Source organism: Heliconius melpomene, chromosome 15 (genome assembly GCF_056956725.1).
Source record: "Heliconius melpomene rosina isolate 202511_hmr_F chromosome 15, ASM5695672v1, whole genome shotgun sequence".
In the NCBI taxonomy this organism is placed as follows: Eukaryota; Metazoa; Arthropoda; class Insecta; order Lepidoptera; family Nymphalidae; genus Heliconius; species Heliconius melpomene.
Window position 1 is genome coordinate 2,245,351 of NC_140403.1, and position 27,953 is coordinate 2,273,303.

The 27,953-nt window shown below is 34.2% G+C and overlaps 3 protein-coding genes across 7 annotated transcripts; 2 read left to right on the forward strand and 1 right to left on the reverse strand.

The window, feature by feature from the left end:
* On the forward strand, positions 1 to 18,918 carry LOC146531271 (uncharacterized). Its single transcript, XM_085198215.1, has 11 exons — positions 1 to 653; positions 826 to 1,030; positions 1,381 to 1,547; positions 1,900 to 2,084; positions 3,547 to 3,742; positions 13,980 to 14,104; positions 14,748 to 14,922; positions 15,626 to 15,789; positions 16,297 to 16,465; positions 16,681 to 16,826; positions 17,151 to 18,918. Exons 1-11 carry the CDS (start codon positions 635 to 637, stop codon positions 17,271 to 17,273), a joined length of 1,674 nt encoding a protein of 557 aa, XP_085054341.1. The 5' UTR covers positions 1 to 634; the 3' UTR covers positions 17,274 to 18,918.
* On the reverse strand, positions 18,177 to 25,467 carry LOC146531272 (uncharacterized). Of its 3 annotated transcripts, none has more exons than XM_085198218.1 (10): positions 25,332 to 25,467; positions 24,822 to 25,107; positions 24,222 to 24,446; positions 23,648 to 23,791; positions 22,659 to 22,849; positions 22,015 to 22,207; positions 21,506 to 21,602; positions 21,107 to 21,300; positions 20,878 to 20,981; positions 18,177 to 20,354 (listed from the first exon to the last, which is right to left on the reverse strand). In XM_085198218.1, the coding sequence occupies exons 2-10, from the start codon at positions 25,096 to 25,098 to the stop codon at positions 20,322 to 20,324; spliced, it is 1,458 nt and encodes a 485-aa protein (XP_085054344.1). In that variant the 5' UTR covers positions 25,099 to 25,107; positions 25,332 to 25,467; the 3' UTR covers positions 18,177 to 20,321. The 3 variants fall into 3 exon arrangements, with proteins under 3 accessions (XP_085054344.1, XP_085054343.1, XP_085054342.1); XM_085198217.1 differs by having other exon boundaries at positions 22,659 to 22,855; XM_085198216.1 differs by having other exon boundaries at positions 22,659 to 22,864.
* On the forward strand, positions 25,156 to 27,717 carry LOC146531273 (uncharacterized). Of its 3 annotated transcripts, none has more exons than XM_085198222.1 (3): positions 25,156 to 25,311; positions 26,760 to 26,892; positions 27,523 to 27,717. In XM_085198222.1, the coding sequence occupies exons 2-3, from the start codon at positions 26,807 to 26,809 to the stop codon at positions 27,626 to 27,628; spliced, it is 192 nt and encodes a 63-aa protein (XP_085054348.1). In that variant the 5' UTR covers positions 25,156 to 25,311; positions 26,760 to 26,806; the 3' UTR covers positions 27,629 to 27,717. The 3 variants fall into 3 exon arrangements, with proteins under 3 accessions (XP_085054348.1, XP_085054350.1, XP_085054347.1); XM_085198224.1 differs by lacking the exon at positions 25,156 to 25,311 and adding an exon at positions 25,453 to 25,588; XM_085198221.1 differs by lacking the exon at positions 25,156 to 25,311 and having other exon boundaries at positions 26,575 to 26,892.
* Positions 27,718 to 27,953: the final 236 nt, after the last annotated feature.

Consider the following 27,953-nt stretch of genomic DNA (forward strand, 5'->3'; position numbering starts at 1 on the left):
TTTTTAAACTATTTTAGGAGATCGAGTGACGTTCGCGTTATCTGTCGTTTACAAAATATGAAAATAAATTAAATCCTGTTTTGTTTGTGTTAAGTTAACATGTCTTGTGTAGTGTTTTTGTGATGGATTATTTTAGCAATGTGATTCGATGCTTAACTAAAGGAAAAATATTTAAAGAAAGTAGTGAAATATTTAAATACGTAATTAGGTGAAATTACATGAAAGTTTTGGCGCCAAAAAGTGTGTATTTAGTATTAAATGTCCATAATTTTTGTTTTAAACAGTAACAAATGTACATGTTTCATATAACCATGCGAATTGTGAAGGATATGTTAGAGATTCAGGTAGATTTTGAATCGATGTCGGGGTAAAATATAGCCCACCCTCCTAAACCGGCTAAAGTGGGGTCCCCCGCCCTCCGTAGGGGAAGTAAGGGCAGACAAAGGGTAGTCACCCCTATTCGGAGGGGAGCTCGGGCCTTGGGCGACCGTGCTTGGTAGGGGAAGGGATTACTATTTCAAGTTCTTTTTTTACTTTCTAACGGATCGCACGAGTGTGGGAAACATAAGTTGGGACTTTTACTTTGTTGTATTTCTCGTGTTTTATTTTGTGAAGTTTTATTAAGATTGATACCATGGAAAATCTAGTCGAAGGTAATGACTTTATCTTATCTACTATTATAATTAAATATAATTTAAAAGTTAAAACTTATATATAAATATTTTACAAACTTTTTAAATTCAGAATTAATAAAACATTTCGTTATGATTTTCGAATTCTAATATTATATAGAAATAATAATTACACTTTTTTTTTTGTAAATAGATCCAAATTCACCGGACTTATTATTAATGTATAAAAAGAGTTTACTTTCAAAAAGTAAACTTGCAACCATATCTCGAAGTGCTGAAGGTACTAAGTTCACCTGTGTAGAGTGTTCTGCTCAGTATGATGATAAAGAGAAATTAGAGTTTCATTTGTTTTCCCACTATCACGCCTACAGATTTTTGTGTGGGGTATGTGGCACTGGGTAAGGACTGTTAAATTCTTACTTTATGCCATACTTTATTTTAATTTTTCTAATATTACTTAATAAATATATACCTTAATGCCCATTTTGCATTCTCTGATTGCCATACATATTATTAGAATCAATATCTGGAGTGCGTAGTCGCAGAACCCAACACCCTATGCTTTATCAAACCAGAAATCTTGGTTTTTTAAATAATTTTAGATGTCAATATATGACAAGGAGTGATAAGGCTTTTCAGTTAAAAAAAAATTATTAATTAAATAAAATAATAAAAATTTTAAAATTTCTTTATTGAAACATTTTCTACTATAATTGTTTTTTGTTTTAATTTTTAATTAATGTTTTAGTTTAAAACGTAAGGAGCATTTAGACAGACATATGCAAGAACACACAGAGTTCCGTCCCCATATATGTCCCGAATGCGGGAAAGGATTTAAAAGAAAGGAACATCTTAACATACACAGTTCTATACATAAGGGTAATAAAAACTTAGCCTGCTCACTTTGCAACAAAAGTAAATATATTTTTATTAACTAAAACATTTTTTTTATATATCTTTCATTTGTATTAGTAAAAGTAGGTGCATGTATACAATAGGCGAAGACAAACTAATGTGAAGTTACTAATGGTTTCTATTTTTCCTTCTAATAATAACACTTTGTGTGTTGATTGAGGTAACCCTACTCACCTTTCTCTTATTTAACATTGAAATAAAACAAAATTTTCACCTAAGTAGATATATATCTACTACTACTACTACTAGTACTATACTATAGCGGCCTGAAATATTTGTTGAAGCCACCAATTTCACATTAATAAAACAATTATCTATATGAATATTATAATAACTTGAAGATTCTTTTTAGCTTTTTACCGAAAGGATCATTTACAAAAACACTTACAAACCCATAACAAGCACTTCATGGAGGTCAATATAAACCCTGTGAGCGATCAAGAACTAGATATAAAGCAAGAAATGGAGGAATGTGAGGAACTAAATCCAATTATTACTAGTGTCACTGGAAATGCCGATTTAGATTCTTCTACAGAGGTGAGACTTATAGCTTTGATATTTTTCATGAATATTTATATATTTTTTGGATTAATTTAATATGTTGTTTGACGATTGTCATACTTAATGTTATTATATGTATGTATTGAGTGGGAACACTCAGGGAAAATAATTATTTTATTTCTCTGTTTTGATATGATTTGTGTTACGCGCGGCGTTGGGTGCCGCCACTTAACACGTATTCATTCTAAAAGTGAGGAACTAAATCCTGCCTTAAATTTAAAATGTACTCCAAAAATATTCCTTTTTTAACTAAGAAAAATTACGTTAAATTGCTGTATAAAAAATATGTCTAACTAATACATTGAAAAGTTAAAAACAACTTTAAAAAATGACCTATATATTCATCATAAAATAGGGAATTTGAAAAAAATATCTAGATATTTTTCACGTAGCTTATACGTATATATTAAAGTTGGCTAGAAACGTTTCTCGGGGAGATTCAATGGGGGAGGTCGGTGCGCCGCCCGGAGCGCCAGAAATAGAGGGGCGTAAAAGGAAAATTAAAGGGGGCAGATAAAACTACCCCCAACCCTTCCTAAGTGTGCTCAGAGCTACTGGAACAGCACGAAATTTACCGTGGCGTTGGCAAAATTGAGCTTAGCTAAATATAGATGAAAGTAGTTCGTTTATGCCAAAATAGCGAACGATATTTTGTAAGCAAATTTTAGCTTTTTGCTAGATAACAAAGTTACATCGAAATTATTAAAGATATGTAATATAGCCAGTGGCGTAGCGAGGGAAAACTCGCGCCCCTGGCTATATTTTGGAGAAAATATTTTACAGCGTCCCCCAGACGTACTATATAATTTCATATGTATGTTTAAATAGTTTTGCGGACTATTTGGCGCCTTACAGCATTGTTTTTCTTTGGTTGCTTCTGTTGTAACACACACTTCTGTTGTATGTGACTGACAGACACCACACAACCATAACTGATGGATATATAAAGCTGCTATGTGGAATGTGCTTTAAAGTTCCTCGGGGAGGGCAGATAGGATTTCCGGAAATTCCTGTGGGTATCTCTGAAAATGAGATTTTACGATTTGAAGAAGAAACTATATACGTTACTATAATAGAACGTTGGTTTCTTTGTTATATGTTCTACTACTTTTGATATACTTTGTTTTTGGCAAATATATCTATTCAATATTTTTTTTGCTGATGAAGATTGTGTGGAATATTTGAAGATTATAAAAAAACTTTTTGAAATTGTACTGACAAAAAATACGTATCTATTCTAACGTCTATCGCACAACGTCTGACTGTAATCGCGACGATTGTGGGTTCGATTCTCACATAGGGAAATGAACTATTTTCATTTCCCCGCTCTGGTAATAAGACAATGTTTCGCATATTCCATGAGGACTAATGTATCTCTCTAGGTTCCCTCTAAAAATACATTCCTTAGAAATAGATAAATATAAGAAAACATTTTTAGATGGAAGAACACATAGATTATTCGGAATTAAGAACCGAAAATCCAATAGTCCACGATATATCAGGCACGGTCTTCGATAGTTCGAGGCCCTTTATGTGTTCTGAATGCGGGAAGAGTTACAAGAGGAAAGATCATCTGAAGATACACAGTTGGACGCACAAGAAGAAGGAAGTGCTTTGTGGGCAATGTGGGAAAGGTAAGATTTTTTTTAATAATAATCAGCTTCACGCTCTATCCCGCTTGGAGTAGGGTAGGCAGAGGGAACCTAGTGTTAAGACACTCCGCTACCCACTTACCGCTGAATTCTAGACGCATTGCGTGTTGCGGTAGCGGAACTGGACGCCGCGATTTGCCTCTTCACCAGAGCGAAGAAATGAAACTATTAAATTAATTCCTCAAATAGAAATGTAACCCACAATCTGTCACGTTTACAGTCACGTTGCGTGACACTAAAAAAAATTAAGTATATTTTTTTTACTTTAACAATTTTTTTCATATCTTGAACTTTATGACTTCATCTCCATCTCTTGGGGATTCACTTGGAAAATCTAATCTAATCGAATTGTTTATAACTTATGTAAGTACATGTACCTTGCATGCATATAGCTAACACCCACCACATTTCAAATTTATCTCGTTACGTAACTCTGTGGCTTGGCTTGGAGGTTGATGAGTCAGTCAATCGTGTCATATTGTTTAATCCATACCTATATTATAAATTCGAAAGTAACTCTGTCTGTCTGTCTGTCTGTCTGTCTGTCTGTCTGTCTGTCCTTTACGCAATCAGGGCCAAACCGCTAATTTAATTGTGATAAAATACTCATATAGAGATACTTGAGGGTCCCGGAATGAACATAGGATACTTTTTTTTTCTCATATTTGTAATATTTTTGATATATACCAATATATTAAAATAATTAATTTGACAAGCAATTTATTCCGCCATGTTAATAACAATCGTCGCTACGCTAAGCAACGGCTTGCAAAGTTAGTTGTTTTAAGAAAACGTCACCCAAAGTGAGTTTGCTTCACGCGTACATGGCGCGCGCCGATATAGATTTGTATACATTAACAAAAATTAGATGATTTCTATAATTTGATATTCATCCTTATGAAAATAAATATAATAGTCACTTTTAGCATTTCATCTAGATTGAAATTATGGTTTACTGTATAACGTTCTAATAAATAATTAAGATGTCACTGGTTCCAAATGACCAAGCCTACGAGTGGTATAGTATGACCGACGCGAACGGGCAGATGACTTTGATGGATTAGTAAATTTTTATATATTTTCGAATTACTGTTAATTTTTATTTAATTATTTGCTGCTTATAATTAATTCATCTCAGTTCTGTTATTTATACCGATGTTATGCACTTAAAATATCGTAATTTTAATCGTTTGGGATTTTATTTAATATTGTTCGCAAAAACGAATAATTATTTAATATAGAAAAATGTTTAGGACGCGCGCACGGCAAACTTTAGGTACTTTTACTTCTTTTGTTAGTTCATTTCGGTTACTCAGATATTTTTTCTAATAATAAATCTCCACTTATTATTATTTTTTAACTTATTTTAGTTATTTAGGCTTATATTTTCGCGGGCGTAGCCGCGTCCGGGCCCACTAGTCTATATTATATATATAAAATGGAAAGGTCACTCACTCATCACGAAATCTCAGAAACTACATGTGCTAGGAATCTCAAATTTTGCATAGGAGTTATTTATAGGACGTAGGTGCTCGCTAAGACGGGAATTTGCAATATTCGACTTCTAAGGGGTTGTTTTTGAGGTCGAAAGTTTGTATGAAACTTCATTACTACAAATGCTAGGAAATCTCTCTCTGGCCTGGCCTGGAAATCGTCTCAAATTTTGCATAGACGTCACTAGGACGTAGCCATGGAGACAGAAATTAATAATAACATAGTTCACGCGGGTAAAACCGCGAGCGGGCCGCTAGTGTAATATATAACGAAAACGTTTAGAGATCCAAGAAATAAAAGTTCTTATATATTATTGTATATCTTAATAAAATAAATATTTCATCTGCTCGAGTGGGGATCGTACCCACAACCAAAGAATAGGTTTTACAGTCACACTTTGTGCCTCTACGCTACGACTGGCTTCAAACGGAGTTTTTACGGTTACTTTCGGCTAACTTATTCAATGTTAAATACCAAGGTTATCTTTGTGTCATTGGACAAAAGATAAATGTGAACAGATAGGAATGTATTTTAGACAATTTACTAAAGCCGAATAATAATCCGTCGTAAGGCAGTACGAAAGAGTTGGGAGTAGAAAATATAGCCATAGGTTCAAATACCATGCTTATATTTTTAGTGGATGCGGCACTGGATTCTTCTTTTTCTCTTTTTTTGGATTCATGGTTAGAAATCTATGACCGTATGCGCAAGCAATAGTAAGAGCATATTTTAAACCACAAAATAAACAAATACTATAATACACAGAAACATTTCTAATCTTAATCTTTTCTGTCTGCATGTAATCTCTGAATTCAGTGGAGTAGCGAGCTTAAATCGCGCCCAGGGCAAAATACTTCTTCAGCGCCCCTTCGACCATTCGTCGTCCCTTTGGGAGTAGTGCCCGAGGCATGATGAGGCCCCCCCCCCCCTTGATCCCCCCCGCCCCCCTACGCCTCTGGAATCTACATTATTTTATGTTGCGTAAAAATAGATTAGCTTTAAATTTACAATTTATTGCTGATAGTAGATTTCATCCAAAAAAAGAAATAAGAAAGTTACTTTAAAGAAAGTCAGAGTACATAATAAATAATTTCCCAAAATGCTCAACCACAAGTAGGCACGAAGTGAAACACTTGCACACAAACCGGTACCAAAGCGCGACACACGAGCAAGGCCACCTTCACTTTCGTAATAAGGATGGTTTTGTAACTTGCATTTTGCTGATCAGACCAGCATTCGCTGACAAAAATATATATTTAGTGCCAAGTTATTCAAAAAAATTGTTTATAGCTTCACGCTCTATCCCGCACGTAGCAGGATAGGCAGAGGGAACCTGGGACACTGTTTCAATTGAGGCATTTCCGTCCTCTACTTCGACGATTACTAGCGTCGTTTCCTCGAGTGGGAATCGAACCCAAAATCATTGTGTTTATCAGGGTTCCCCACTGAGGCTCACTGTGTTTACCCTAGTTAGGTAGGTAAATTCTCTCGTCTCTTCTCATTTCTCATCTCTCATCTCTACTAAATTACATTCAATTATTCACAAGTTTAAGATATCTTTATATCTTCATTTTTTGAGTAGTTACATGTAGTTCTTAGAAAAATATATTTTTTTAATGAATAGGCAAATAAATAATTTTAAAAACAACAGTATACCCCTGTGTAATTAGTTACATCAAATTCAAACTTCTACAAATACATAATTTGTAACTAAAAAAAAAAACAGTAACAAAACTTATGAAAAAACGAAGTACAAAAGCTTCCCTCCCAAACCCAAGTCCCAATGGAGGGGCGCGTCATGCTGCGTTATTACATTTAGGAGATAGTTTTTTTTTATGTCAGACAAAGAAATGTAAAGCTAAATTGTTATTGTATTTTTTTAATTCATTTATTTAGCTTCACGCTGTATCCCGCTTATAACACGGTTGACAGACGGAACATAGGCTTAGAATATTCCGTTACCAATTGAACAGAATTTTCGTGAATTTGCGTGTTAAGTGTGGAACTTAACGCCGCGCTTCGTCTTGTTACCAGAGCGAGAAAATGAAAATATTAAATAATAATTTTCCCCGAATTGGATGAAAACCCACAACCGTCCCGTTCACACTTCTCTACGACGCGACGGTCTTTAGTTTAGTTCTGCAAGAATTTTATATTTTATACTTAAAATAATATAAATTTACCTATAAAAGTAGATTTCTTATGTTATTAATTCGTGGTATGACATTGCAAAGGGACGGCTAGTACTCGGAAAATAATATTAATAATTATTTTTATCAAGCACAACATGGTGCAAATAACCTTCAGATTGAGAACCTTTCACCTTGATTTGTTGTTTGGTAATTTGGGTAACCATAAAATCTATCAAAGTGAAACAATAATAAATACACAGCAGGGTAGGCAGAGAGAACCTACTGTTAAGACCTACTGATATTCCGTTCCCCACATTCCGCTGAATTCTGGGGGCATTGCGTGTTGAGTGGCGGAACACAACGCCGCGCTTTGCCCCGACACAAGAGTGAAGAAATGGAAATATAAATTTAAACAAATATTTCATTTCCTCGATGTGAGTCCTTGTGCCCATGCGCTACGACTGGCCTGGAAACAATAATATTTACTAATACATTTATAATATGAATGAAATTTCGACCGTATTTACAAACAATAATACATTTTCTTATATCTTCAAAATTATTTTGCTTTAAAACGAAAAGCATTAGGGTTAAGGCTAGTTGAAAAAAAAAAAAACCCCGCCCCATTTTATCTTGGGACCCAATTTCGTAGAATTCCTTAAACACTTCGTTTTTTTTTGGGTTCATGGGACGGAATTCCCCCTTTTCAAAAACTTTTTTGTGTGTATATTTTTTGTACAAGTGTTTTTGTGTTGGCCTAACTTTTTTGTTAAAGTAAATGTTATTTTCTTGGTAAAGCATTATTATTAGCAATTTTTGGTATTATATATACCAAAGTGAACGTAAAGAATGTTGTAAGGCGACCCTTTCCTTCGCAACCCCCTTGATGTGGGTTTAACTGAAAGGGATCGAGAAGGAGCGACTGGAGACGTAACTCATTATATTCTATAATACGGGTCCCCCTGGTTCTGCAGATAACTCAATTTTTTTACGTTGTATTGAAATAGAACAAGATATTGCCTGAAGCCTTGCTTTAGGCAATGCACAGTACTTTTAATACTTTAAAACAAAAGGATCATACTTTTTGAAATATAATAATAACAACTGTTTTAAATTAAGTAGATAAATTTTAATTATAGATAGAATATAATATTTCAAAAACATTGAAATATTTAACATTTTCAATTCCTCTCTCTGGTAAGGAGAAAGTATGGCGCTGAGTATATAATATTGCGTTAAGTTACGTTCTAAATATATAAATGATGTATCGGTACATATTATACATATACAAAGGATACCATACTAAACTTGATATGGCATAGCGGCGAAGGCCCGCAGCTGGTGAGCCCGTCCCCTTGACCGCCCTGCACGACCTAGATATCGACCTATCCTAGATACCTACTATACACCCCGTTTGTATAACTCATCTAATATGGCTGTCGATCTTTTTTTTTTATATATATATTTATAATATTAATTTTAATATATTTAAATTGGATATGATGTAGTTTGTACTTATGTAATATGTTTACAGTTTTTTTTTAATAAAGTTTGAGATAACAAGGTAGGCAAAAGAAGCCTGGGAACTTAGTGTTAAGACACTCCCATTGAGATACTTCCGTTCCTCACTTCTGCGCCACGATTGGCCTCATTGTTTTTTTATGTATGTCTTTTTTTTGTTTATTCCGAAAGAGATGCATATCTAATTTATAATTTAAATAAAATATGGATAAAATTATACGTATACACAACTCTACATCAGCCTATGTTCTTTAAAAAAAAACACTGCGCTCTACCACGCTGGGGGGATTGCTGGGGATCGATGGCAGCGAATATAAAAACTTGATTATGGACGAACCTCACTTTTTTACAGATAAGAGTTTTTCGACGCTCGGGTCGACCTTTTTTTTTGTAGAGGGGGTCAGCCTGCTTTTGCCTTCCTATCTACTTTTTCTGTTATTCGTATATGTATTACAGCGTATTTATAATACTTGATTTTGATAAATCCTACGGTTAAATATATAAGAATTCGTTTTGGTTGTATTATAATAATTTCTAGATATTTCAAAAAAATCGTATCGCATCGATGTCTGTACATGGAAAATGTAAAAAAAAGGTTATTAATGGCATTCAATAACGTAGTAGGACCAAAAACAATGACTTTAAATGCAGATATATATTTTTTAAATGGTATTATTGTTAGAAAATGAAAGTAATGGAGATGAATAAATTAATAATTATTCAGTCAAGCGGGCGAAGCCGCGAGCGGGTCGCTACTCGCTAGTAGTTAAATAAGAATAAATGAGTTGCTATTACTAATTTAAAGTATTATAAGTATTAATTATAACTCATTCAATGTATTTTATTAAAATAGTGAATCACATTTTTTTTAATTCTATGGTCTTATACACTACCCACTTTTTACCCTTCCCAAGCTTATATAGATGTAAGGGATCGTACCAAGGGAGTGGACCCGAGACCCTTAGACTCGACCCTTTTACCGTTAAGCTATTGTTGCTACAACCGTTCATATGTTTAATATGAACACGTGTTTAAGTTATTTACTTGTTTAAAAACGTAAATATTGATAAAGTTCTTATGTTTATATTCATACAGATTAACTAGTATTTCAGAATTGTAAACGCGACCGGTTAGGGGTTCGATTCCGCTCGAGGAATGAATCTCGCTCTGGTAACGAGGAAAAGCGCGGTGTCAAGTTCAATTGTACCAAGCACGATTGTACCCCTGCACCACGACTGGCCTCAATTATATTTTTACTATTTGTTATTTCTTGTCATTGAAAGACCTTACTTTTGTGCTTGTTTTCACCATTGCTCGAACTTTGTTATTACAAATACTGCTCAAAAGCATACAGTGGGCACAACTTTCCTTTTTTCTTTACCTGAAGTTGAAGAAAAAACTGGACTATCACCAATTATTTTTTTCTCATCATATTTTGTCTGTGGCCTGGTCCATGATTATTGCTTATTTCAAACTGATTATACATTTGATAAAAGAAAGAGTGACCTGTAGAATTAGGCGGAAGGTGGTGGACGGAAATGTATTTATAAAAACGGAGTTACATAGCTCTTAACATTAGGTTTCCGAGTTCTTACCCTGCTACGTGCGGGATACAGAATGAAGCTAAAAAAGAGCATTTAACATATAAATAATGAAAAAATGTTTTCATTAAAATAGTAAAATATTTCCGTACATTTTTTTAATCTTTGATCATTGCTACAAAATGTTATCACATGATATGAATTTAGGAATTCATAAATATAATTATCTATCATTTGAAACAAGGCTTTGTTAGTGACATTTATTTTCCACATTATTATGGATAAAGTAAAGTTTTCTTTTTATAAAAAAGGGACTTACCCAGGGGGTGTAATTTTATATTACACTCGGAGCTAGGGGGCGAGGGGAATAGACCTAGCGTGACGTTTACGAAGGAAAGGTTGAAATGAAACGCAATATTATCTGAAATTTTGTTGTAAAATATACAAAATAAAATTATATATTAATTAAATAAATAAAATAATAAAAAAAATTCAAAGCTCAAGTCTAAGTATTGTTTGCCAAACGACATAGAATAATTAATTGTAAACATCATTTTTAATCACATTTTTCTTATAATTCTTTTTTTTTATAATAAATAAATTGATTTATAGTATCCTCATTATAAATTTTACGACGTGTATGCACGACAGTTATTGTATGTTCAAAATTTAAATCTTTGATTTTTCAAAGACAATTTTATATATGTAGAGGAAAAAAAGCAACAATATAAAAACAAAAATATCACCTATATCTGTGTTAATATTACTTCTAATATTGGTTTAAAACTGTCGAACGACCTTATTTCAAAGTCGGTTAAAAGTACCGTTCGTGCTCGTGAGCTCGGAGCGACCTTCGCCGCTCCCTCCTACTTTGTGGCGATCCCCATGGGCCGAGGTGGATGGAGGGGAGGGCTGACTTGCTCTGGGATTGGATTTATTTTTAGAAGGGGGATTTCAACTTCGCTGACGTTCGTACGTCGGATTTTTGGTATATCATGCCCTATTTCTCGGGATTTTGCTTGAGAATGCTGTCTGTATGTATTGATATGATTGTATGATGATGTATATTTTTAAAGTATATTGTTTTAGAGGCCAGTGGTGGCGCAGGAGTAAAAGTGTGATTCTAGAGTGAGAATCAAACCCACACCTGTCGCGCATTTGGTTTTTATTTTATATATTTAAACTTTTAAAAGTTGCAAGTGCAATTTTATATAGGTAGATATGAATAAAACACGCAATTCGCATACAAAAACCCCTGTTGCGGCGATCAGCATGACATAGCAAAATGGACGGAGCCCACATATTGGGCTGTCAGTCATTTTAGCACGACTGGGACTGTAGAAGAATACGAACGAAAAAGATTTTTTCCACATTTTACGTATACGTTACCAACGATAATTTGATATTGCATATTCTATCCTATCCTATTATATTATAGGTACCTGTGAAGATTTGTGAGGATGCAAGGATGTTTGTTCTACTTAACCGCAAAATATACTAAACGTATTTAGATGAAACTTCTCAGTAATATAGTCGACGTACACCAAATAAACACAGACTGAAATTTAAAAAAGAATTTTGTATAATTTGACTATAATATAACAATAACTAAAAAATAAAATAGCTTATTGTATAATACCTTGCCAATTTATATTAGAGAAGAGGGGAAAATACTTGTATTTTTAATTAAAATTAATAGTCTGACTGAAAATATAATGCTTATGGGTTCGATTGCCGCGTGGATTTGAATTCCGCCCTCAACTTGCAAGGTTTTGTAAATTTTATGGGATATGGAATACAGCGTGTAGAAAAAAAAATGCAAATTCCACGGATACACTCATAAATTTGAAACTTTAACGATTTTATTTGTGAATACGCCTTACACTTAGCTGGCTTATCTATAACAAACCTTATAAAATATGCCTCTGCGGGATAGAATAGACCTTGAAAGTTGGTCGAGGTAGAAGATGGTATTGCTTTAACCTAAAATTTGGTAAATCTTTTTTTTTTTAATAATAAATATTGTAATTGTAATAGACTCTATATACAAAATATCAATTCCTATTTTACTCCCCTTATGCTAAATACCTTTGTAAATGCTGCTCACATACTAGTCCTCCTCCAGTTTTATAAATATAAAAATATAATCCACATTTTAGGCCAGACAGGCGAGGCCACTCGTGGCGCAGAGGCACAAATGTGACTGTAACTGACAGGTTGCGGGTTCGATTCTCACAGGAAGAAATTAAATACTGTTTTCATTTTCTTTGCGCTGGTGTTGAAGCAAAGCGCGGCGTTGAGTTCCGCCACTCAACACGCACTGCCTCCTCCTCCTTACATATTAAATTCACGTTATATATTTTTTTTTTGATAAAAAAATCGGTTAAAGGACTACTTTTATGAAAAAAGTAGGCGTTATTTAGTGTAGCGTCTGGCACTTCCCTCCTTTCCTCCCACGCTTTCCCCCATACCGTCCTCGACCTCTCTATATAAAGCAATACTGCAATATTTCACTGCATAACTACAGATTCAATACGTTATTTTTTTATTTGTATTTTCTATGACCTTGACCTTTATTATGGCATGACTTGGATTTAAAAGGAGTAGTATTTATTTAATATTATTGAGTTTCTTTATATCCAAATGCTAATTACATAACATATATAGAAATTCTTATTGTTTATTAATTTCCTTATTACAATTGTTTTAGAATATATTCTACCTTCACGTAGCTTTGTTGATTGTAATCTGCATAGAAAATTGCGTGCTACGTGGCAGTGCTCATTTCTAATCAGAAATAAATTTAAATTTAAATTAAATTTGTTTCTTAGTCAGACATCTGTGCTAGCTATCTGTGCTATTTGAAAAGGCCAAACCACACATCGACTAAGAAACTTTGTGAAGTTAGGTCGTGTAGAGCTTGAAACTTGGCTTTACATAAGATCTGATAACTTTTTGGAGGTACAAGACAATATCATCTTGGCAACATTTTAAATGAAAATGGTGACGTCATCGTAATGCAGTGAGACAGCGTCTGACTATAAGAATAGGTTCGATGTCCACTCGGGGGAATGAATCATTTTTATTTCACGCTCTGGGCTGAAAGTGCAGTGTTGAACTGTCCATATAGCAGGCATATGCAGGAAAAAGCTTATAGAACAAGAACTAAGTACGAAGAGACTCCTCGCTCAGGTTCTCGGGCTGTATTAAAGATTTGTGGGTCGATTGCCTAATGCCTATTATTATAGGACTAAAGTTAGTCACTTGTTCAACAAAATATTTATTTTAAATACTAAGTCCATTGAACCTTTATCAAGCTTATCAATTTGTCAGTTCCTACAGTTTTAAGATAACCATTCATTATACAATAAACATATTATTTTAATTATAAAATGATATTATTATTAGAAAACGAAAGTAATACAGATTAGTAAATTAATAATCGTGTGAATTAGTAAAGTCGCGAACGAGTCGATGGTGTTTTAATACGTTGCAAACGTAAATGAATAAATATCAACCAATTTTTTACAGCCTTTCACACCGAAGACCAAATGCTAGTCCACGTGAACTTGGTACACATGAGGACACACGAAACAAAGAGGGGTGTCCAGAAGCTCAAAGAACTGCTCGGCGATCAGATCGACGTTGAAATAATTGTAAGTATATATCCCTTTTTTTACAGCTTCACGCTGTATCCCGCATGTAGTAAGTGTTAAGTTAAGTTAATTTAAAGATAATAATATCAAAATGTTAGTAATCTCAACTAAATATTAATATTTTTTTTTTGAAACCGTTATTGAAATTAACCCGTAACTTTAGCGTTTACAGCCGCTGCTTCCAAATGCACTTTTATTGCTCCAAAGAAACCAACATGGGAAATTTCAAGGCTTAGTCGTAATTTCGAGTGTAAAAAGTAAAATCATGTTTTTCCCTTTCCTGCAGGAATTTCGGGTAATCCTCTATTTACAATCCGCTACAATCCCCAAGGAATTTATGTACATGCCAAATTTCAGTAGTATCAGTCGTGCGTTGTTTGAGAGTCACTTAGTGGGAAACTGAAGGGTTTTTAGATACTAACGGGTTCGACCGACGCCCATTTTTACCTTTAATTTTAGTTTCACTTTGTATCCCACACATAGCAAGGTAGGCAGAGGGAACGTGTGAATCCAATTCCCCACTTTCCGTCGAATTCTGGAGGCATTGCCTGTTGAGTGGCGGAACTCAACACCGCGCTTTTGCCTCGACACCACAGCAGAGAAAATATTCAATATAATTAACATAGTAATTATATTTTTACAGGACGACACACAAAGCCTACTAGTGCCCAGAAAGAAAACATCAGAAAGTCGACCCCACGAGTGCCCTATATGTCATAGTAAATTTAAAAGGAAACAGCATCTCAAAGTTCATTCTAACGTACATTTCAAGAATATAACGACTTCAAATACTATTTGGTGCTCGATGTGCAGTGAAGGTATGGTTATGTGTTAATTGACTTTTTGTTTTAATGACTGACTCTGAGTGCCAAGATAGAGGTCATGGATTCGATCTTCGGAACGAATTGTAACTGTTATTAGTTATTCTGTTGGTGTGTTGTATTTCGTTTTGCCGAATTTTCTATTAAAATATTTAATATATTTTATATTAATAATTAATATCTATGGAATATCTACCAGTACCTAGAATTATGAAATGGAGAAGTGATGCCAGTGCTGCTAAATCGACTGGTTTTAAATCGACGATCCGCCCTCGAGGAAAGGAAATATTTATTTTAATTTATATTTTCATTTTTTCGCTCTGGTGCCGAGGCAGAAAGCGCGGCGTCGAGTTCCGCCACTCAACACGCAATGCCTCCAGAATTCAGCGGAAAGTGAGGAACGGAGTATCTTAACGAGGTTCCCTCTACCTACCCTGCTGTGCGGGATACAGCGTGAAGCTGACTTATTTATTTATTTTTAAGAATGAAAATTACATTATTTTCAGTATATCACACAAAAAAGGATACGTACTAATTTATATGTATAGTTCATTTCATACAAAATGAGTGCAAACATCCGCTTACTTTAACTTAACACATACTACTCTGTTTGTCAATGGATAAATTTAATTATAATCTTAAACAAGAAACTCAAAATAGAAATAGAAATAAAAATCAAATAATTTTTTTAAATTTCCAGGTTTCACCGACAATGCCGAATTTGAAAATCATAATTGTCAAGTGACAAATCATAATGACAGTACGTATAGTGAATTTAGTCAAAATGAATTTGAATCTGACCTCGGCCAAGGAAGTTGTTTACAGGACACTAAGAAAGAGAATAATCCCCTTGAATTTGTTGAGGTATGATTTTATATAATTTTATTATTTTTTTAATAACTTGAGACTTCAACCGACTTGTAATGTAAACGCGCAAGTTGTGGGTTCGGTTTCCACTTGAAGAAATGAAATATTTAATATTTTCATTTTTTTGTTCTGCACTGCTTTGATTTCCGCCACTCAACACGTGATGCCTCCAGAATTCGGCGGAAAGTGAGGAACAGAATGTCTTAACACTAGGTTCTCTCTGCCTACCCTGCTGTGTGCGAGATACAGCGTGAAGCTGATTTTGTATATTTTATTTATATTAAAATGCACTGTGACTACTTTATCTCCTAGAGACTTGGGTTCAAATCCCGCTACAGTAAAATTTGTGTGCCCCTGCACCACGGCTGACATTAGTATACAGCTTTGCTGTTTTTACCGTATAGCGAGATATTCAGCGATAACCTAGTGTGAACACACTTCGTTTCTCACGTCTTATTTTTTTATAAATTTTCGAAATAAAACATTTTAATTTTTATTTTCCAGGTAGTAGTCGACGAGCCGGACCCTAACGACGAGGCGCACATACCGATGCCAAAGAAGGTGTACGTATGCAAGTACTGCAACAAGCCATTCAAGAGAAAAGATCATTATAAGATACACTTACATATACACACTGGTATCAAATCGTTCTTTTGTCCGGATTGCGGAAAAGGTAAGGGTTATTTTGAGTTGGCTTCACGCTGTATCCCGCTAAAAGTAAACTTAATGTTAAGACACTTCGTTTCATTTTATTCCCTGCGCCACGATTGCAATTTGATTAAAGTCTCTGTACCCCGCTATATGCGGGATAAAGTGTGAAGATCGAAATCTCTCTCATTGTGTAATTAATAATTAATATAATATGTTAATATTTGGTTGTTTTTACAGGCTTTTATAGAAAAGATCACCTCCAAAAGCATATGATAGTGCACGCCAAGTTCAAGCGTCGCCCGCAACAGAAGAAAGAGATACCTGGATTATTTCCCATTGAGATGATGCCCAAGAAAGAGATCAAGCCTGAAATTACTATACATGTGTGTGTTTATTTATTTTTATAGTATCTTTTTTTTTCCACAACCGCTAAAGAAAACCAGTCGTGGCAAAGAGGCACACGAGCTTTTGATTGTAAACGCTACAGGTTGTGGGTTTGATGCCTACTCGAGCAAATGAAATATTTTACATTTTCATTTCTTCGCTCTGGTATTGAGGCATAATCGTGGCGTTGAGTTACGCCATTCAACACGCAATGTCTCTCGAATTCAACGAAAAATGGAGAGCGGAGAACTCATTGCTTTTTTTTATTATTAATTTTTTTAATTGAAATTTTACAATAATTTACAATTTATTGTTATTTCCAGGCACCATCAAACACCAAACTACGAATGCCGCTCCAAATCAAAGTCCCATATCAAATGGTAATGTCCATGGACAACGGCGAACGAAGAGCTGTCACTATTGACCCTCAAGCTGATGCACGATGAAGAAAGAAATAACAGCTTCACGCTGTATCTTGCATATGGCAGAGGGAACCTAGTGTCTAGACCGTTCCCACGTACCGTTCAGTTTTCAAGGCATTGTGTGTAGAGTGGCGGATCTCAACGCCGCGTTCTGTCTTCTCACTAGAGTGAGGATAGTAAAATAGTTTATTGCCTCGAGTAGTAATCGAACCTACGACTGTCATTTACAGTTTGATCTTTTATAACACGTAATAATAAAAAACGAATTATAAAATTCTTGTAAAATATAATATACTTATACAAACTATACCTATTAAAATCTAACTTTTTCGCTAAACTGATAAAATTGACTCTTCTAATATTATTTCAATATTTTTAAATGAAAGTAAAAAAATGCATAATATGTTTTCTTCGTTTTGCTTTTACTTTGATTCCTTAATTTCTATTCTTTCATAGTTAGTGCAATTTGTATAGAATTTAGTGTTAAGTCACTCTGTTTTTCACTTTCCACTTAAATCAAGTCTATACCTATCGAATTAAAAAATAACCATTGCGCCAATATGAATTTTACTGTATTGTTTGAGGTTAATATTGGCCTGGTTGCTTTTATTATAAAAAATACCTTATTCAATTTATTTATTACCTGTATAATAAAAATCAAATTGAATAACTATAGTAGTTTACATTTCTATGAAATAGGCCAATGGTTTTAAATGAAAAATAAAATAATTATTCTTATATCTTTGTAAATTTTAATTCTTTTAGTCGTAGTTCGGGAAGAACTGAGTTAATTTTATGTGTTTCTTCTAATTTTTCATTATAAATATCTAATTAGCGAAATCTCAATAATATATTGTAAATACATAATATAATTGTGTATAAATAATAAGATTTTTTTCTTATATGGATGAACAAATAAAACAAAAATTCATATAGCATTGAAATAATTTATTTGCTTACAATGCTGGGTCCAAATGATCTCATGTTTATCATGTTCTAGCGATTTGTACATATCTTAATGTTACTGTAATATGAAATATTCATTCGTTCGTTTGTAATGCTCACGATTTTATTGTAGTTAGAACTCTAATTAATATAATTCACTAATTGTCTGATAAATATTTTATTATATTAACTCATACTTTTATCTGTACCGATTAAAAATTGAAATTATAAAATTTACAACCTTGTTTTATGCAATACATTATAATATATAAAAAAAATAAGTGATTGTCGTTAATTATCATTTCTCTAAAATTTTTATGAGATAGTTATTAGAGCTAATTTTCGTTTAGTTAGTATCGATGGTGCCATAAAATGTACCAAAAAATGATAATTGTATCATATAAAAACAAATATAACAATATCTATTCTTTTTGAGACAAAAGAACAGAAATGTTCAATATTGTTTTTATATATTTATATGGTTATTTTATGTCCGATTTTACAAATTATGTGTTATAAATATATCAGTTGTAATCCAACAATATTTATTCCAAACTTATACGAATTATTATAATTTAAATACAGTTTTGAATGGAGTTTGTTTTATTTGCTTTTATATGATTCAATTATTAATCTTTTTATCTTCAAAGTTCCTCTCGTCTCTACACATCTTGTGATTTTATATGTAAGTGAGAAAGTACAAAATAAAAATATTTTGCACCAATATTTGAGTTTTTTTTTTTCACTCTACTGTCAAGCACTAAAGAAGCACCTATAAATTCTTTCTTTTGCATATAAATAAACTTATGGGTACTATTTTTCATCTATATTTTTGCTACAATCGATAATCATTAAATATTGCGAATTAAATTTGCGATTTAATAAGAAATTAAATTTATTTACAAAAATGTTTATTTCATCTATATTGTACTATTATACAAAATTGAAACTATAATTTGGAAGATCAATCGATTAACATAATAAAATAAAAATTACACATATTATAAAGGAAGAACCATAGCCTATAAGAAAACTTTTGTACTTTATTTTATACATGCATAACTTAATAAAGCTAAGCATAAGTCAAAAATATTTTAAAAATATAAAATATTTAAAAATCTTAATAATTTTGAATTTGGAACATTATAACAATTTACAACAGATTATATAAACAATATGACATTTAAAAACAATAATTTCCAACGAACGATCACAAATATGAACACCAAAAAAATATTACAACAATTAAAATAAATAAGTACTTTATACATATTTTTATCACATTTTTAAAATTACTACCATTAACTATAAATATATATATATACAGATTTACGGATTCTATATATTTACAAGATAAATTCAACTACATTTATTTTAAGCGTTATTTTTTTATTATTATACATTTTCTAATTTATTTATAAGTAAGTCTTCTATTATTGCATATCTGAGTATCATGGTAGAAGAATTTTTACTTATTACCTTATTTTCACCAAGTTTCAGTAGTCCAGTCTAGAAAAGCACAGTAACATAGTAAATGAAGGAATTAAAAGCAGTATAGGTATATATGTTCATATCATCAATGTGTTACAGAATTGTATTTATTATATTTATTACCACCTCGTCGCTCGCACGTCGTCATAATAAAAATATAAATATCTATGGAAAGAATAAACAAAAGACACTAGTATTTTGTCATCAGTAATTATATCTAAATCTGAAGTCGTTTATCTAAGTTTATAACGAATTATCAAATATATTTATTATATTTGAGGTCAGTCATGGCGCAGGGGCACAAGCGTGCGACTGCAAAATCGCGACAGGTTGTCGGTTCGATTCCTTTTCAAGGAATTATCTTCGAGGCAAAGAGTAGCGTTAAGTTCCGCCAATCAAAACACAATGCCTCTAGAATATGGCGGAAGAGGGGAGCGGAGCGCCTTAACACTGAGCTCCCTCTGCCTACACACCTAAATGCGGGGTACAGCGAGAAGCTAAAAAAAAATTAAATAGTAATCTTCAATGTCCTCCATTTTCTTCTAATTCTCCGTTTTCTGGAGAGTTGGCTTATTGTCAAAAAGCGTCCTTGGCGGCGGCGATGAGAGTCAATAAGTCATTCTTCTCGTCGTTGGGTCAGGAGGGCTCCAACGGCGGTGCCGGAGCAGTCTGTTAATATATACATAACTATATATTATTGTATGTAGGTGATTGTTGACTCCTAACGTAAGAAAGATAAGTATTTGTATTTTGTTTGCGTTGATTTGATGTTAGTTATTATTTTGATAAATTTCTTTCTGAGTGAACAATGCGCAAAACTAAAGAAAACACAAAACTTCAGGGTGGCCACGTCTCGTTGTCCGTACTGTTAAGTATTATGATGATATAAATTTTATTCTAATCCACTTTTATTTTACAAAATAAATTTAAATCTGTAAATTCTGATAGAGATTGACGCCAGTCGTGGCGCAATGCTGAAGCCTGTGACTGTAGATGCAACAAATTGTGAGCTTGATTCCCACTCGTCTAAATGTAATACACGTAAGTAGTGCTTCTAAAATTCAGTGGAAGATGGGGAACGGATTGTCTAAACACTAACGTCTCTCTGTCTACTCCGTTACATACGGGATACAGCGTGAGCCGGAAAAATAAAAAGTCAAATTTAAATCTTTGAAATCGTAAGAATGTTTACCTGAGATAGGGGAGGCGTAGTCGATTGCTGCGATAACTCTGCTTTCACTCGTCGCGCGATATGAGAGCGCGTGTGCTTACGCAAGTGATCTTTGCGATAGAATCCTGTAGAAAACAAGGAAAAATGTTTTTTTTAATTGTTAAATTGGATATAAAAAAAAACATTTTAAAATATATCAAAAATCTATTAAAAAGGATAATTAAACTAATTTCAAAACAATCCCAAATACCTTTCCCACATTCGTTGCACACATGTCTTTTTTCACCGGAGTGTATAATAAAATGCAACGTGAGCTGTTCCTTGCGCTTAAAGGCTTTCAGACAAACGGAGCAAACGTGCGGCCGCTCGGGGTTGTGCGACTGCTTGTGCCGTGTGAGGTGGTCCTTACGTTTAAGAGCCGCGTTGCATATGTCGCAGATGAATCTGGAGAATAAAAATATTGAAGTTTAAAATAGAGTAGGGTAGGGCAGTGCGGCGTTGACCTTTACCATTAAACAAGCAATGCCTCCAGAATTATGTGAAAAAGTCTCTTAATAGAACGAAGTGTCTTAGCTCTAGGTTTCTAGGTTCTCTCTGCTAAACACTTATAAAATTGTAACATATTGTAGGTACATTGATTTGATATTACCTTCTCTCCAGAGTGTGTCCAACAAGATGTTGGTCTAAGAGACCTCGTTCTGGATACGCCATATGACATTCTGGACAGCAGTAGAGAGTACTGCCATCTAGACAAAAATTGAAAAAGATTAAAATAAATTAAAACAAGAGGCTATTTCTAGGCCAGTCGTGCCGGAGGGGGTAAAATATTTATTGAAATTTATATTTCCATTTTCTTCGCTCTGGTATCCAGGCAAAGCGCGGCGTTGAGTTGCACCACTCAACATGCAATGCCTCCAAAGTTCAGCGGAAAGTAGGGAACGGAATACTAGGTTCCCTCTGCCTGCCTCTGTTCCCGATACAACGCATATTTATAATTAAAATAATTCTACAAACTAAATAAACTAGGAGATTTCGTTGCTACCCCCAATCGCTTTGTTTGCAGTAATGATGAAAAAAAAGAAAATATATTTTAATTAATTTGTACGAATTCAAATAAAATCGTATAATATATGAAAACTACCCAAAAAATATACTCACCTAAAGCAGTTGTTAATCTTATTTCACCAGGTTTAGGTCTCGGTTTTTTCTCTTTCAAAGCTTTCTTCTTTTTCTTTTTCTTACTGATCGAGATCGTGTTGATGTTAGTGTTTGTATTGACAGTGTTGGTAGTGGCCGGGTTCACTATGGTGGCAGTTTGTACCACCACGCTGTTCACGACGTTAGCGGGTACCTGTAGGTAAATATGTAAAAAAGGTAATTGGATAAGGCATATGACAATGGAGAGTCGTAACACTAGGCTCTATTATTCATTCTGATGCGTGAAAATAAAGTATTTGTACTTCCACTAATGATATAATTGTTGCTAGTGAATAATATTGTAAGAATAATATGTATGAATTAGGACAGACGCTTTACTACGGAGAGGCCATCGTGGTACAGTGGCACAGTCGTGTGACTATAAACTCAATGGTTGTGGGTTCGATTCAGATGAATGAATTATTAAATCTTTTTATTTCTTCTCTCTGGTAACAAGACAAAGTACGATTTTGTGTGTTGATGTCCGCACTAAACATGCAAAGTCTTGATAACACGGGAATAGAGAAACGGAGTGTCTTAACTCTAGGTTTCCTCTGTCTAACCTGATATGTATGGGATAGATTGTAAAGCTAAAACGTTCTTACCGATGTCAATGTAGACATAGGTGGCAAAGAATTAGTGGCCACAGTCACTATGGTAGGTTCATCCCGCTTGCCATCACCGGTGCTGGTTGTGGAGTACTTCAAGAGATGATGCAGAGGTAGTGGCAAGGCTGATAGGTAGTCTGCCACTCCTCCACTCAGGCTTTGCCATGTAGAAGTGTCTGTGACGTCCCCTATACCTATGTGAGCTTTATATGTAATGTAATAATATGTAGATTAATCTTACTAATATTATAAATATCGTGGCGCAGGGGGACAAGGATGTGACTGTCACGCGATGGTTATGGGTTCGATCTCCACTCGAGGGAATGAATTATTATTTATTAATATTTTCATTTCTTCGCTCTGACACCAAGGCGTTTAGTTGAAAGTTGGGAACAAAGTCTCTTTAACACTAGGTTCCCTCTGTCTTCCCTGCTGTGTGTGGGAAACAGCGTAAAGCTGATTTGATTTGATATTATAAACGTGAAAAAATTGTGTGGATGAATGTTTGTTCTAATTTTACGCAAAAACTACCTACTAGATAAAATTTTATATTAATGTAACCTATTAGTAATTTTCTCAAGCACATTATATAATTTGGCTATAACATAACGATAATATTTGCAAAATATTTAAACTATCATCATTTAATACCTCCGGTATAAATATATTGTTTTTCTGAATATTTGATCTCAAATTCCCACTATGAAAATAATATTTTTAAATTATTATATAGAGTTCAACTAACTGACTATGTCACACAAAAAGACTCCAAATTGGAATAAGATGTGTATTGAATACATACATACATATCAATAAACATGATTTAAGCATTCTATATATTGATATTATTGTATACAAGCCACTATATACAAGTAATTTACATAATAAATAAGTAACCTAACAGAGTGACGTATCTTAACACTTGGTTCCCTCTGCATAACCTGCTGTGTGCGGGATACAGCGTGAAAATAAAATGTGATACCTACTTATAAACTCGGCCGGTGCATTCGTTATTTCCCGTGGCATGCGACCCTCCTGCTTGATGGCTCTCGCCAGCGCCGCTCCTTCTTTAGGCTCGTGCAGAACCACGAGAAGCTGCTGAGTGCCTTGTTGTAGAGGAGCTTGGGTCACTAAAAACATATTCATTTATGCTAACATAGTGCAGTTTTTTTTAATTACCAAAATTAAGCTTATGTTGAATTAAAAAAAAATCTCAATTTATTGAAAAAAAGAATATTTAATATGTGTCAACGCATCATAGGCGCTATAAGGTCATATTGAGGTCCTCGTGGCACATGTTTGTTAGTGTAAACGCGACTGGTTGTGGGTTCAATCCCCACTCGAGGAAATGAAATATTTATTTCTAAATTGATGATTTCATTTTATAAATTAATAAATTCACCTAACAATTACACATTAAAAAATCTATTTTGTTTGAACAGAAATTCTAAAATACATATCTATAATTTATAAGAATTGTAATTATCCAAAATATGAATAATAGATAAATATACAAAATAAAAAAGAAACTAAGCAAAATTTAGAACAAATTCCACTCACCCTGATGTTGCTGCATCATGGACGCCATCAGGTCATGGTGCAGGTCCTCGCGGTACTCCCGCTTGTCGCGCTCGCCCTTCAACACGGTCTCCTGGAGGTACCCCACGTGACCTCCCCCGCCCCCACCCGCACCCCCGCTCCCGCCCCCGCCACCGTACGCCACGTTCCCTACGTTTACGGTGGAGGATGTGGCGGTGATGCTTTGATATTTTACACCTGTGTTTACTGTAATAAAAAAAATATTAAATCAGTTTCACGCTGTATCCCGCACACAACAGGAAACCTAGCGTTAAGACACTCTTATTTCCCACTTTCCGTCGAATTCTGGACGTATTGCGTGTTAAGTGGCGAAACTCAACGCAACGCTTTGCCTTGATATAAGAGTAAAAAAAATTAAAATGTAAATTTTAATAAATATTTCATTTTCTCGAGTGGGAGTCGACCCCACAACCTGTGGCGTTTACAGTCACACACCTGTGCCACTGCGCCACAATTGCTCTTAATTGTTTTAAAATTAAAGTTCTATAATTACCTATTTTCTAACTATACCTACTTAGTTAATTATAAGCACATAATTTTGTAGTGACAAATATAACATACCCGAATGAATGGGAGCAATTCCCGCCAACGTGACAGTCCCAGGTTGCGCATTGCTGACAACCACTACGCTCTCAGCCTGGCGGAACTTAACGCCATCGACGGTGAGGCCGGCAGCCGGCGCCACCGCAAACTGCACGCCGCTGCCCGATGCCTGGTAGCGCGTCTCCTGCACCACGCCGGTGTTGGCGCCCTCGTACCCAAACTTGGCTGCGAACTGGTGAATCGTCGGCAAGCCCGTCCCCGAGGGTATGTGCCCCGTGAAGGGCGCGAAGTTCATGGTTCAAATCTGAAACCGACATTTTCAACGTGCACTCGCTATCGATATAACAGAGTCAGTAAAAGGCGCGGTCGGGGGCGATCACTCAACCCCCGCCATTCTGCCTCACCCCAGTCTCGCATTTCTAGCGCTTTATTTTTAACCGCTCTCCCACACCATCGAAAATCAAATCCGTTTTTTTCAGAAGAAACTCGGTCGGAGGATAACGGATAGGTTTGTATGAGGATAGTTACCTTGTTTGCTATGGAAGTAGTAGTTTTCATCCCGTTTTACAGTCCGTCGCGGCTGAAATACGATCGGGGATGTATGGCGGGGTGCGCGGGCAGGCTGCGCAGTGGCGAGGGCATGCGCGGCGACCGCGGGGGCGACCCTCACCTCGAGCCACGTGTCAGAACTTGTTGAAGTCTCCTCCGTGGGCAAGGGGACTGAAAACACCATGAATGGTATCCGGACGACGAGGGGATGGGGATGGACGCCACTAAATTTACTTGTAGGTGCTATTCCCTCCGTAGATGTCGAGCTAGACGGGATGTTCGATACTTGTTTTGTCCATGCCGTATAGACATTTGGCATGCGTTAAACTAAATATTTTTACTAAATTTAATGTGTATTTAATTATATGTTTAAAGTAAAAAATAATACATTTATACATGTTAAATGATGTACAAAATATGTATATTTAAAAATTATGCGCCAAAAAATTCGCGCATGCTCGTAGGTACATATTGGTACGAAAATTAACATATTAAGATTTTTTTTTATAACCTGTCATTATTAGTCAATTTTAAAGCAGAAATTTACTTTTTAGAAATATTAAGTGCCAGTTGGAGTGCTTGTAGACTTATTATAATTTTATTAATTATTTAACAAGTTTGTAGCATAATTAGTTAGTGCATATAATTAAACGCGATGGTAACTAGTTCGGATCGGGGGAGTGGTATTTCTGATGATAATCATTTAGTTAATTTTATTAGTTGTTTTGACAAAATACAGAATTCTATTAAAAAATCCTATTACTATATAGGAATATATATAACTTGTGTTATAGAATAATTTTCTAACTTCGGTCACGAAAAGATTAATATTGTTTTGGTTCGCCGTAATTTAACAATTAAGTACTTATGTAAATACATAAACGGAAAAATAAAATAATAGATATAATTATTTATTTTACAAACACTAGGTTTCCTAGAAAAATAATTTAATTTTAAATGAGTCTTCATCATTACAACACATCTTTTAAATATTAGGTATAGAGCTTTATCTTGCGTCATATAATTTTCATTATAAACTACTTAGGTAGTTAGTAAGTAAATGTTTTCATTATAACAGAATCTGTTCCCATAAAGCTGTAAAATAATAAAATCGTAAACAATAATAAATCATTATTAAATCATTATAACCATAAGGTTACTAAGGAATGCTTCGTTTCGGTAAAAATTTTTATTTAAATATAAAAACTTTTTAGTATCTATACCTACTTTTAGTTATTTAAATTCCAGAAAAGAATCAGAATCTTCTTTCAAACCATACCACAATTTTTATCATAAAATACAAATTATTTAAAAAAAAAGTCTAAAAAATTTGCTATAAATAATTAAAACATTTCCTTAAACCTACTTTTTATATAATCAAAATGCCAGTTAAGAATTGTTGTCTAGGATGTCAAGGACCAAACGCAGGTCCATGTGGACCAGTGTCTAGCCGTATGGATGGGTGCACGGGTCCTTGCTGCGTGCACTCTGTAGGCGGCTACTGCCAGTCCTTTTGTGGCCCACCTGGTTGTATACATGGGTTAGTTCTTATTTAATTTATTAATCTTTTATCTCGCATACTTTTACACAGCAGGTTAGGCAGAGGAACCTGGAAACCTAGTATGACGACACTCCGTTCTCATTAAGACGCAAATTTTAGCACTGTCTAACCAGAGAGTGCAATCAAGCCGACAACTTCCTACACCCACTACATTTTTAAAGATTTTTTTTATGGAAAAGATGATTTGCTTTATTTTCTTTTTTATTTAGTTATTTACACACTTACTCTTGCTTATTAAAAAGATAAATTTAAAACCTTCGTGGCGCAGATGTGTACAAGGTTGTGACTGTAAAACGACGATTGTGTGTTCGATCCCCACTTGAGAGAAGGAATTATTATTTATTGATGTTTTTATTTCTTCATTCTAACATCAAGGCAAAAAGCCCAGCGTTGAGTACCACCACTCAACAGCGATACAACGAGAAGCTGATAATAAAAATATTTATATTTATTCATATAAATTTTTGATTCCTTATTTAATAAAAAATATATTAGTATCTATTGCTTTTATTGTTTTATTTGAAATTAATTCAAATACTTTCACTTTTCCGCTGCTTGAGTAGAATTGAAACATTGCAATAATAATCATATTTCTTTCTATAATTAAAGGAGCCACGGTGGGGTGGCGGGTTCATACTTCTCATGCGGTCACGGCTGTATCGGCGGCTGCATCGGCGGCGTGTGCGCGTCGTGCTGCGGACCCGCTTGCAACTAGCTAATGCCATGTAGCGAAATATTGTGAAAATTTCTAGTTTTAATGGTAAATTTTAAAAGTGTTTTGTTTAAATAAATATTGTATTTGTACCTGGATTTGTTATTTTAATTATTTTTTTTGTTATGGTAAAATTTGAAAAAATAAAACTCGTGGACCAGGGTCCAGATATTCTTTAACTGTGAATCGTAATATAGCAAGCTCAACACCGTGCTTCATTAACATACACGAAAGGGAAATAATTTAATTATAATAATTCTTCAAGTATGTTAAAAATATAATTCATATTTCTTGCAACTTGTTATTGAGACGTTATAACAGGCACTGT

Excerpts from the sequence above, each read along its gene's own strand:
- LOC146531273 (XM_085198221.1), top strand. The coding sequence starts at position 26,735 with ATGCCAGTTAAGAATTGTTGTCTAGGATGTCAAGGACCAAACGCAGGT. Across the intron at positions 26,893-27,522 it reads CCACCTGGTTGTATACATGG|GAGCCACGGTGGGGTGGCGG; the intron begins GTTAGTTCTTAT and ends CTATAATTAAAG.
- LOC146531272 (XM_085198216.1), bottom strand. The coding sequence starts at position 25,098 with ATGAACTTCGCGCCCTTCACGGGGCACATACCCTCGGGGACGGGCTTG. Across the intron at positions 23,792-24,221 it reads CATGATGCAGCAACATCAGG|TGACCCAAGCTCCTCTACAA; the intron begins GTGAGTGGAATT and ends ATATGTTTTTAG. Across the intron at positions 22,208-22,658 it reads CTATGTCTACATTGACATCG|GTACCCGCTAACGTCGTGAA; the intron begins GTAAGAACGTTT and ends ATTTACCTACAG.
- LOC146531271 (XM_085198215.1), top strand. Across the intron at positions 1,031-1,380 it reads TGTGGGGTATGTGGCACTGG|TTTAAAACGTAAGGAGCATT; the intron begins GTAAGGACTGTT and ends TTAATGTTTTAG. Across the intron at positions 2,085-3,546 it reads ATTTAGATTCTTCTACAGAG|ATGGAAGAACACATAGATTA; the intron begins GTGAGACTTATA and ends AAACATTTTTAG.